The sequence below is a fragment of the Rhagoletis zephyria genome, unplaced genomic scaffold, assembly GCF_001687245.7.
Source record: "Rhagoletis zephyria isolate East Lansing unplaced genomic scaffold, Rhagoletis_zephyria_1.1 Rzeph_scaffold_02195, whole genome shotgun sequence".
NCBI lineage: Eukaryota > Metazoa > Arthropoda > Insecta > Diptera > Tephritidae > Rhagoletis > Rhagoletis zephyria.
In genome coordinates this window covers 21,993-34,766 of record NW_016159279.1, presented here as the reverse complement: position 1 = coordinate 34,766, position 12,774 = coordinate 21,993, and the positions used below count along the sequence as shown (strand labels likewise).

General features: G+C 36.1%; 1 protein-coding gene across 1 annotated transcript in view; it reads left to right on the top strand.

Annotated features, from left to right (window-relative positions):
- Positions 1-12,774, top strand: part of LOC108366238 (mitochondrial sodium/hydrogen exchanger 9B2-like) — a gene marked incomplete at its 3' end in the record, with an annotated part of 53,290 nt that overhangs the window by 21,964 nt on the left and 18,552 nt on the right. The window contains exon 3 of the mRNA XM_017620567.1: positions 5,777-6,056. Coding sequence (XP_017476056.1) covers positions 5,777-6,056 — 280 coding nt within the window. The remainder of the gene's footprint in view (positions 1-5,776; positions 6,057-12,774) is intronic.

The window sequence follows — 12,774 nt, the reverse complement described above, 5'->3', positions numbered from 1 at the left end:
CTTAAGACGGTAGCTGCGCATATAATTTAGTTAGAAGAATGGCATTTATGTTATATACATATATATGCACATATCGCACACCATCCTCAAAAGAGGCACACCACCAAAAAAATTTACGCCGATTTTTGCATAAATTTATTTGCAGGATTTGTTTCGAATTAGTAAAAATATTTTTTGTCAATGTTATTGTGGCTTATTAACATTTTATTTTTAATATTTTGATTGAGCTTTGTACCACGCTTGTTTATTAGGAAAAATTGACATGGGTCATTATTACAGAGAATTCAACTTAAAGCTTAGTTTCCAGCTCTTAAGAAAACGGTAAAAAATTCCATTATTTCGTGCGTGAGTCTAAGGAACTTTGTCATCTGATATTTCACAGCCTGCAGTCTCACTCTTTCTTCACGAAATAATGGAACGGGTATATATTTCTGTTGCACTCATTTTTCACAAAAAAAAGTTTAGAAAACCTTGGTAAAAAGCGTAGCAAATTTCTTAAGAACTGCGTACTGTCTTAAGGAAATTTGACACAAGAAAATTTATTCACTTTTTCATGTGCTTTTTTTACGTGGAGCTTTTGCTTTTCTTAATAACTGGCTACTAAGCTTAATAAAGGTGTGTACCAGCATTATAAAATATTTAGTTCACAAAATTAACTATATCACCAATTTGTATTTGTAAAATATTTGTGTAATCAAATCTATAGCTAAAAAATATTTTGGTACAAAAAAAAAAAAATGCGTTGAATCTGTACGATCCACAAACAGCTTCATTACCAGATCTGAGTTGACTTGCCTTAGCGAAAAATTTTCCTGCAGTGCATGTTTACAAAAGTGTCTTGTATGTATATGTGAATCATCGCTTGCCAACAAAATTTATCGCAAATTAGTTTTGTTGACAATTTTCGATTTGACGGAATAANGTCTTGTATGTATATGTGAATCATCGCTTGCCAACAAAATTTATCGCAAATTAGTTTTGTTGACAATTTTCGATTTGACGGAATAATCATCCGTCAGTCGATGGCTGTTAATTTACTTATTCCATTAACGGTGTAGCAAATGTGGTTCGATAATGTGTGAAATGTGGAGCAAATATTAAAAATTCATGAAGTATAGTAAGTAACATTACATTCTTAACTGCACAATTTCATGTGAGTGTGCAGACTGAGGGACAGCAGTGATAGCGGTGAGAAATTTTAGAAGAGTGCCTACGAGTGTTATCAATTTTTCCAGCTAAATAAATATCATCTTCCGCAAATTTTCTCCCTTCATATCTGGGCATCTTTTTTGTAGTAATTTGCTCACTGCTACATATTAAATTCCTCTCTTATACTAAGTGTAGCTTATGCCGCTTATCAGTTGTTTGTTTTGTTTTTTTTTGTCTTTATTGTTTGGATTACTAATAAGTGCATTCGAGTAAACTATAACACATTTTTTTTTTTTATTTAGCCTTTTTTGTTTATACATATTTCGTCTGAACTAATAACAGTAATACGAGTATGTAGAGCATCTTTTGCACAAATTGCGACATTTGGGCAGTTGTCTCATAGATCTCTGTCTGGTAGCAGGGACTTTTCGTCGCTTTAGCTCGGTCCGAAGCGATCGCGTTTGTGTCGGAAGTAGACGCGGTAGTTGTTTTAGTGTTGCGTTGATTTTTTTTTGCTTGCAACGTTCTTTAAATTCTTTGGAGTCAATAATTTGTGTTAGGTAATTTTAAATTCAGACTTATTTAAATCGTGAACAATGTATCGTGAGTGAAACTGTAATGTAAATAATTGTATCCTTGAGTAGAATTCAAAAATTTCGTACTATTCTGTGGTTTAACAAATCACTTGTGGTAACTGTTACTTTATGGCTTCTCAGTATAAATAATCCTTTTGTATGTATTTACTTAGTTTGAGGTATATAGTGCAGTATATACTCTCTGGAGTTTTGTCCGCATAGCCTCCGTAGTTCACGGCTCCCTATAAAGACGTTAAACGGCGTCAATTCGCAGCTCAGAGGTGGTTAATTGACATCTCCGAGACGGCTGATAACGTAATTACCGCACTTGGCGTACAAAAAAAAAATCGATTTTGACATAGGCTGTGCGGCATGACGCGCCATCCTGCTGAAACCCAACATCATACATGTCCATGTCTTCAATTTCTGGTCACAAAAAATCGTTTGAATGCCTGTATAGCGCAAAAGCAGTCACGAAAAAAAAATTCTCAAAAGCAATGGGATTTTTAAGCCAGTTCAAACTTCCACTTTATCTGTCTAAATTGTATTCTGCCTACCCAAAAATGTTCTAAAAATTCTTATTATAAAGCTTGAGGTTTTGACGCAAATTCATACATATATAGTTTTGACTTGGACAATATTTTTATAGAAAAAATAAATAACAAATTTAACTTCAAAATCATTTATTTGAGTCACTGTATGTATGTATGGGGTATGTGTAAGATGCAATTTTTATTAAGAATAGTAATGTGGGAGACGCGGCGGCCGCTGTAGCTGACTAGTAGGAGATGCGTACTACCACTCCCTGGGCATGGGTTCGATCCCTGGTCCGGGCGACATCAAAATTAGGAAACGATTTTTCTATTAGCGGTAGAAAATCACTAACTTACGAGTGCATTTCTGCTATGAAAAATCTTCTCATAAAATGTATTTGCCATTCGGCAGCAGCGTAAAATTGTAAGTCGCCCCTTTTGTGTAACAACATCAAGACGCACGCCACTAATTGGAGGAGAAACTCGACCAAAGATCTAGCAAAATTGTTAGCACCAAAATAAAGGCTGGTGAATTTATAAAGGCTAACTTTGAAACGTTCTGGTAATCTTACCAGACTCTAAATAGTAATAAAAAAATAATAGTTTAAAGGGTATGTATATATGTGTGCCTGATTACAACAATTTTTGGGGAAGTTAATTGGATATGTATTTAGAAAAACTCTGGAACTTCAAAATATATTTATTTTCGGCGCAGTTTGAGAAGGATGTTAGATATTCATGCGGCTCAGGTATCCATACAAAATTACTTTTTAGAGAGCTAAATGACGAATGGGCTTACGTTTGCATGCAAAGAGCGCATAACTATGTAAGCGCATCTTTGTCTCACAACACCATGCGCTAAACGCAATCTGGCATCTGCATATCTCCGCTTAATCGAATTGCCCGGCGGGCTCGTTATTGCAGCTGCAGGACTCGATGAAGTCAGTTCTTAAATAAAAAGAATCTCTGGCGAATCAGCTACCCAAGGCAGATCAACGGGCCACAGGTGTATCAGGAAGAAGTTTTTACCAGCTAAGAGACATCACAGAAGAAACCTTTGAGAACGAGTCTATGCTATGCGTATGCCCGAGAAATTGCAAAAGTTATGAATTAGCAAGGACAGTTTCGACCACGTCATTCCATGAAAAAACACGGCGGGAATATCAAAAACCTCTTTTAAACGATATTTAGGAGATCAATTGACAATTGAATGGAGAGTTATCTCTTTCGTACTTTTGGGCTTTTGTTACTCCTTCACGCATTAAACCATTGTTGTAGTTGCAATCCCTTCGAGCGGCTGGCGACAAAACTTTTATTTAAACATATTGTCGCATGAAGAAATTATTGTCGTAAGCGCCATTTTGACGATTTTAAGTTTTAGTTACAGTTGTATACATAAAAATAAAATGCTTGGGTCGCTGTTTTGGTTTCCGAGATACCTACTCTCTTACATTTCTCCTATGCCTCCCCTTTACAAAGGAGGGAAAAGTTGCCCACACGAGAAAACGTGCTGAAATGTTATTACCTAAATTGGTAAGCGTCTACCGAGTACTCTTTAAAATCATAAACGGCTGAAAACATTACAACACTTGTTGTTGTCTTAACTGAGAAAATTTACCTACAGAATTTTCGATATACATATTTAGTAATTTTCTAGTTATATTTAATACCTCTACTGTTTTTCATATCTAAAAAACCAACATTCAAATTTGAGGCTGCCTTATCAAAGATGTCTCCAATTTAAAATCTGTAAATTCATAATTTCTGTATATGTAAGTATTTGTAATTTTTCCACCCTGTTACTCTAAGAACGTGAATAAACATATAAAAAGTGAGAGGGCGCACAAAAATATGTAGACAAATTTTATAAGTTTATTAATCAATATGCAAATTCATATAATTCGCACCTCATCAAAGCTATTTGTTGAAAATTATTCGTTCGCAGTCATAAAAACACGCAACCACTAACGCGCTTCAACGCAACACTCGTGCATACGTTCAAGTAAGTAAGTATATATCTGTGGCAATTTATTAAAACATCCTATCTCGAGATATACCGTTTCGCATGTGAAGCAATATTTAATGGGGTACCCAAACAATATTTTAACGATTAGCTAGGCGTAGGTGTAAAGCATTCTAATCTTTTAATAGAAGCTAATAAAAATATAAAATTTTTTATGGGAAACTTTTTATTTTTCAATTCAAAGTCAAACCTTCCAAAGTCACTTAAGTTGTTTTAATGTGATGCTTAAGATATGTAACTACACATGTGCATACATATATTTGTAGGTAACGGGCATGAGTGTCTGTGCGTTCGTTAGCATGTATTGATCCATTAAATTTCAATAAGTCAAAATNACAGATATGTAACTACATATGTGCATATATATATTTGTACGTAACGGGCATGAGTGTTTGTGCGTTCGTTAGCATGTATTGATCCATTAAATTTCAATAAGTCAAAATATTTTTTTATTTCTACACTTTTCGCACACAAGAAAAAAAGAAGAACTGTTAATTGCAAAATTAAATTTGCTTGCAAAATGTATAGACAGGTTTGGAAAAAAAAAAACATTCGCAAAGGCCTTAAGTAATCAAATGACTCTGAAGGGGGAAATCGGTGTTGCGACATTTGACACGGGGCACTTCCGACGCCGTACCGCAAATGCTTGCGGCGACAGCGACAGCGACAGCGACGATGACAGTAACATCGACAATGAGATTCAATTTAAATTATTTAAAAGCGCGAAAATGCGCTACAAGGAAGCAAAATGAAGCCAATTAAGAGGCTAAAGTTGAGGCGCTCATTGAAGGTGGCGAAAAGGTAGGCGATGGATGGAAGTGCAGCTAGCCAGGATTGGCTTTGCTCATTACTGTTGTTGTTGTTGACTTGCTGGCGTCAGCTTGTTAATGCTTGCTGGCCTCACCTTGATTGTTGGCTGTTGCCGATGACTCGGAGTGGCAGGTGCGAAAATTGGCAGCCGGGTAATCAGTGCTTATCAGCAGCTGACTATCTGCTTACGCCAGTCTCAGTCATGTTGAAGCGCCAGCGGGTTGAAGAGCGAGTTGAGAGCGAAAATAATGAAAGGTTACAAGGCTATAGAAAGCAAGTAAATAGTAGGTGAAAGCAGCTCCATTTAAAGGCATATAGCGCTTAGAGCAGTGGTCTGTTGATTTTCGAGCGCAGTGTTGCAGATGCAGTTGCAGTTGGGGAATAGTGGCGCAATTGCAGACGCGAAAGCAAGTGAATGCTCTTGAACGGCTGCTTGCCCCTTGCTGCTTGTTAACAACACTTATAAGCTATTTTAATAATGGCCAAGGGCGACAACAGCGCACAACACTTCCGAGTTGTCCTGTCGCAAAACACCATAGAACACACAATGCGCTAAGGACTCGGCGCGCGCTATGATGGCACACACTGCAATGCAAATGTGCTCCCAATGAAATGTTAAGCTTTTCTTGCCTGTCATTTTTGTTAACATAAAATAAAATTTGTGTTTTTATTTCTTCTTTTTGCAGCATCGGGCACAGCTGCGGGGCGGCGCTTGAATCAGGAATCTCCTCCAACCGAAATGGCACAATATGGCAATACAATGCCTGGCCATACGTTAGATGCACAGAAGGTACCAGACCGCAGTCAAAACTACACAACGGAGGAAATGGGCGAGCCAACCTCATTAAGTGCAACAACTGTTGGCGACGTGAGTGTTGCAGGTGTGACAGCATTTAGCGTTGGAGGTGACGATGGTCCTGGCGGCGATGGAGGACAATCGCATCATGACTACAAAGGCCCCAAAATGTAAGCGTATTTTGTATGCAAAGATTACAAAGAGTTTTCTGCTGTGCAATTAACAGTTGTGACACGCATACACACACATGCATACATACTTTTAAGCATTCAATTCATGGAACTCTATCCGGCTTCAGCGTTTTCATTCAACGCTGCTGTTTTATGGAGACCTTTTGCCTTCTGTTGCATTGCACTTTTATTGTTCGCGTATCTTTAGAAGTTTTCCGGTAACCTTTGCCTTTATTGTATATATATTTTCTTTGCACTGCATTCGTTTGAAAAATGCAAGCCATGCCAATCTACACAGTTATCTGTGGACCATTTGTTGCATTCAGATGTACTTGAATTTTTCATCTCATTACGAATGCAAAATCAAGTAAACACAATGTTAATGTACGCTTAACTTTTTGTTGTTATATTCTGTAAAAATTTAACTTTCTTTCATGTCTATGAAATTTGAATTAAAAATTCATCTGCTTTTATCTCTTCTTTTGTTTTAAACTTAAGTACATATATATATTTTAAATTTGCACCAACTGCGGACTAAGGAAATATGCATGTGGAAAATATTTTTGGCAAGACTTAGTTTAAGGGTTGCGGAATCTTGAAAACAAGTGCTAAACAGAACATAAAAAATAAAATTTTAATCGCTTACTCCTATCAAAATGGGTCTTGTGGTGTAATTTTTAAAAGAAACGCAGTTGGAGGCTTCAGATGCTCTGCAAACATATTAAACAACTAGATTGTATGTAATTTGTTTCAATAAAGCTCCACATACTTAAACTCAGATCAAAAACCTAGGGGATCTTAAGATTTTTTTTAGTCCCCTTAAAAAATTTGCAAACTAAAACTTTCTTCAACCTCTTTCTTTTGATACATTTTCTATTAACTTATACCCTGAACTCATGCCACTTTCAGTTTTAAACGTTTAGTGTAGAAACTAAGCCGCTTGAAAAAACATTTCGTTTGATACCCATATTCTAATAATTAAATAAAATTATTAAATAGTTTGAATTTAATTTTTTAAGCAGGTGGAAACCTGGCTGTGACACATAAATAAAGCCTTTTCAAAACCATTTCGATTGATACCCATATTATAATAATTCATTTAAAACAGCAGCCCTCTTCAAACATCTCAGAGAAATAAGTAATTTAATCGAATGCGAGTTTTCAGACTGGTGGCAGCCTTCTTAAAAATATTTTCAAACTACAACCTTATTATACATCTTTCGTCGGACACCCAAATTTTCTTAATTTATGTAAAAATGGATATTTCAAATGTAGGTTTTACTTTTTGTGTATCTTTTCTCTTTTAACTTTTTTTTTATTGTTTTAAGATGGAGAATTTTTTTTAGATATAATTTTTAGGAACTGGTCTACTTATTTCTTCTTTACATTTTTTTCTGTGTTTTTTTGAGTTTCATTAAATTTAAATTTTGGATTTTATTCTTTAAAAAGGAAAATATTTTTTTCATTTAGTTAAATTTTTAGAAACTCATTTTATTTAATTTAATTTAATTTATTATTAATTTGTTTCAGTAGTACAGAGTAAGACTTATGTCTTAACTCATTTTATATATCTGTTATTTTTATAATTTAAATTCTTTTTCTTTTGTTAATTTAATTAACCTTTAATTTTTGGATTTTATTGTTTTAGCAAGTAATTTTTTAAGCAAAATATAAAACCGATTTCAATTCTCATATAAAAATTTAGATGTACGGTTAATTTCTTCATGATTATTTATTTTATTTCTTTTTTATTTAATTTCTTTTAATATTTAGATTTGGTTTTAAAATTAAAGTTTTTATTTGAATTTTATTTAATTTTTAAATAATATTTTCTTCTTTTTTGATTTAATTTTTCCTTCTTTTACTTTAATTTTTAGATTTAGTATTTTTAAGACGATTTTTTTTATAATTGTATTTAATTTTAAAAATATGTTTATTCATTTCCGCTTCATCTTTATTTATTTAAATTTTTTTAGTTTAATTTTCTGGGATTTATTGGATTTTATTGTTTTAAAAAAGAAAATATATAATTTTAATTTTAAATGCGAATGCTAAGACCTCTTATTTAACAGGTCTTTCAACAGTCATTCGAATTGGCAACTGTCTCACGAAAAACTTTTATCTTTCGAAAGACTGTGGTGAGTTCAAAGATAGTTGCCAGAACTGTTCTGTAAATGTTGAGCTTTTAGTTTGGCGACCAGAATCACAGGCGGTTAGTAATATGTTTAAAGCTATAGTTTTGAGTTCGTGGAACCTGTTGTGAAAAGGTTTCTCTCAAAGATTAGACTGCCCTGTAGGAGAATTATTTGACTAAACCGTGTGCCGAAATATTAGTTTTATTTTGGGAAACCTATGTGTACTGGAATGCAAATCGGGGTAAATAGTGCGTAAAAGATACTTAGCAATTTAGGACGGTGAAAATAGAAAAGAGGTTATGGGAATGTTTCTGTGCTGGCCACACCTGCATATTTATAAAGGCAGGTCTATGTGAGGTACTGCTTCGAAAGTAACTCATCTATAAAAACGTATGGATAAGTTTTAAGGCTACTTCTGGGTTGATCTGTTTGATCTTAATCTTGGAGTTTGAAATTATGGGGTATAGCAAAGTTCTAACTCGAAGCTTGGCTGTATTAATTTAGGATAAGAAAGAAAATAGGACGCACATGTACATATATTCGGTTCTACCTTGGAATTAAATGTGATAAGAAAAAAGTTCTTTGAGTGGAACAGTTTGTTTGATATGTGTATAAAATAATCTGGTTCAAAAAAAACTGCAAAGGACTGGCTCTCTCCAACTTTTTTACCAGCTGATTTATGTAGCAACTTGCGCTAAGAATGTCTCCAAAGTTAAGATAAGGCAAGACACCGACCATACGCGACTTAGAGCAGAATTCCACTAGCCCTTTGGGATCGTCCTCCCTTCGAGAGCCGACTAGAACGTTGTGTTTCATACCTCCACCTAAATACATCGTCTGTATACCGATGGGCCCCACAATGAAACACGGTGTTAGAGCTGGCATTTTCGCTTAAGTAAGAAGACCCAGCCTGACTTTGCAACCAGCCAGAAGTGTTTGCCCTAAAGTGAAAATTTGGTTTGTGTGTTATGGAAATAACATAAAATAAATATTTTATCTTTATTTATTGTGACTTGATAATTTATTTTTAAACATTTAGGAGTGCTAAATTTCATATTTATGCTTCGAAGTACCCGCTTTTGCTTTATTCATCCATATTCAAGAGTAGAGCGCACAAGCTGTACGCGTTATTCATGGTCTAAAATTAAATTTCATACAATCTAGGCGCAAATAGAATTTGCGAATTTTCACTCACCTTTGAGAATATTGGCAAACCTACAATAAAGAAGTTGCCCGCCTTTAGCTGAACTGGTATTTTGAGGAACTCCATGTAGAGGATAATTAATTTGCGCGTTGACACCGAATAATCCTCCCAATTGAAACAGTACAAGGAGTCCAGAAGACGCTCCGATGCCAAAGTCAATTGGTTGCCATAGTAGCAGGGCAAGAATATTTGCAAAGTCGTGACATTAATGAATTGCAGCATTATGAAAAAGTGACCGGGATTGTCATTGAAGCTGAGCTGAAATTCTCAAGAATTTAATTACAAACAAACGCAGCAGATATGGATGAATGTATAAAAATGCTTCAATGGGCAGCTACGCTAAAAAAAAAAAAAATAAAATAAAAAACATTTGTTAAACTTACGGTATGCAAGTAGTAAATGGTGAAGCACAGAACAAAAGCATTCACTATAATTTGTGATAAAACTGGCACTGAGACAAATAACTCACAATCCCTTGTCAAGCTGAAAGGAATGATGGGCATGAAAGAACGATACCCAAACAAAACGTAATCAACGAGAAATGTAACTTCAACAATGTTCACTCACTGCCTCACTCGCTGGTGCAGATGCCAAATGCTACGTAGCTGCCGCACAACGTCCGCTTCGCCCAGCTGACGCATTGCCTCCATGCGTTTGCCTATCAGCTCGTACAGTATGGTCAAATGAAAGATGAAGTAGCACGTCATCATATCCATGGTAATGTTGGTTATACAAGTCAGTGGCATGCCTAGCAGCTCATAGATGTACACGAACCAGCACGTGCGTGGGTTATGCCAATCGTAAACGACATAGTAGGGAAACAAAAGTTCGTAGTTGTAGGGCCGCATCATGGAATACAAGCATGCAGCACACACCACCCCACAACCGCCCATATACATGAGGGCAACGCGCTGAAAAATGCCATGCCTCTGTTGCCAAAAGAAACGCTCGTTGTTGCGCAAACGAAAAACTGGATTCTCGGCAAGTTCCTCGATGAAGGCGTACGTTTGTGTGCGGTAATGCCAAAATGAGTGAAATTTGAAGAGCATTGCCAACTCGGTGATCGTCATTGGTAGCTGATTGGCAGCCTGATCAAGGCTATCAACGGTTAGCAGTTGCAATGTCATAAGCGGTACGAACACAAAAGTGATGGGTCCATGCAACAGGAAAAGATGCCAGCGGCGCAGAAAACGGTAGAATGGATGTACGTTGGTGCCACATGGCCAGTGCCAGAGGCCATCTAATTGCAAAATGCGAATTAATGAGGTAGCGGCTGCAATATTTTCGTTGTGCGGCATCGTACAGATGGGTAGGATTTGTTGAATTTAAACTGAGGCGCAAACTTTTATACTGGCTTTCATATAGAAGGGGGTGGAAGTTATGCAAACGTATGGTAAAAATGCAGTGACAGATGTTTGCAAGCTCAATTATTCGCGCTGTTTTGAATGCACAACACGTGCTTGCCTCATTACGATAATTTGTTTTGAAGTAATTATCATAATTTATAGCAAAATTTAGAAAATTGCATTCACCACAAGTTCCACCATTCCCGCGATCGAAAATTGCTTGTATACTGCGAATGGGCATTTCTAAAGGAAAACTATGTACATATATGTATAATGGGCCAGTATTTCTATTCGAAAGTTTGAGTTCCTACTGTAAATCAACAAAAGGTAACAGAACCTTCCAATTAGGCTTAAATTAAGACCTGAACTTTCGACTACAAAGTGAATGTGGTTCGAGAATTCTATTATGCTGCACTGGCTCCTCAGCTTCCCGTAGTTGGAACTAACAAACCATTCTCATGAGAATAAACTAAAAATATTTATGTCTGCAAATTAGGCGTGTAAAAGTTTACTAAGTCATTATGCTGTAGACCTCGTAGATTGTCTTAGATCTTGTTGCTCCTTTTTTTGCTAAATTCTCAGATCTGTAATTTCTTTCATTACCTATGCGTTCTCAAACACAGATAAATCAAACTCTATTGGTTAGACCTGAAATGCTTAGCTTACTATAGCACTCCGTCGCGAGTATATATTCATATATTATCGTGACAATGACAGCAGTAGAACTAACCCCAAAGTAGTTACCATGCGCTCATTGAGCACCGTCTCACCATAATTGGGAAAATATTCCGATCTTACGTCGGCCATCAAAATATTTTAATACTCTGGTAAAAGCGTGATACCCTGTCTAGCGAGTAATTTAGTAAGATGCTCACCAGCTTAGAGGGGTATCCGAGTGTCTTGGCAATATACTTGTTTATTAGGCTTAGTACAAATATTCACACAATGGACCTATAACAGTATGCCTGCTGGAAGGGTAGACCGGTCGATAGCGCTCTCCGTGAAGTGGTCAGTAATAAAGAAAAGTCACTGGAATATTGAAAATATACTCCAGCTAGCCTCTTGGGCATTGCGAGAGCTTTGTTAACATCAAGGCAGAAGAAAACAGTACGGCGCTGGAGAGACACGGCATCCAGCGGTTCATAGTAAAATGGAGCCCACTCAAGGCGCAGAAGTAGATTGCTCAACGCGCCTACAGCTGCGTCCGTGAATAAGAGAATTAGTTACACAATAATCCACATAGAGGTGTGTTATCGCTCTTCCTGAGAGTTTTTGATGGAAATGAACTATTAGAAAGCTTTAGCCTTCCGCGAGTATGTGGGGAGTTGTAATATTGAATTTTTTATTAGTTATAACTTTTTGCATTTGCAGTGACGATACAAATGTTTGAGCACGAGTGGTAATTTTTACTTATTTAGTATATCTTTTTTTATACCCGAGCGCACTTGTGCACAAGGGTATATTAATTTTGTTCACATAACGGTTGTTTGTAACAGCCAAAACGAATCGAGATAGATATAGACAAATGTATACATAAATGATCAGGATGAAAAAAGAAATCGATTAAGCCATGTCTGTCTGTCCGTCCGTCTGTCCGTCTGTCCGTCCGTCCGTGTACACGATAACTCGAGCAAAAATTGAGATATCTCAACGAAATTTGGTATGTAGGTTTCCCTTAATCCAAGGTAGGTTGGTATTGAAAATGGACGAAATCGGACAATAACCACGACCACATCCCATATAACGGCAATTTTCGGAAATACGAAAACTGCGATATTTTAGTAACTACTGAAGATTATTCACTCAAAATTGTCATTTACAACAATTTTTAGACGAAAAATAAGAATATTATAAATTTTTGGAAAATGGGCGTAGCCACGCCCACTTATGGTTACATGTGTATATCTTGGTAACCGCTGCACCAATTTCTTCCAAACTTGGCAAAGTTGGTGCCCTTCGCACAGCATACCAAATGGCCGAAAATTTTTAAAATCGGACAATAACCACGCCCACATCCCATATAACGGTAATTT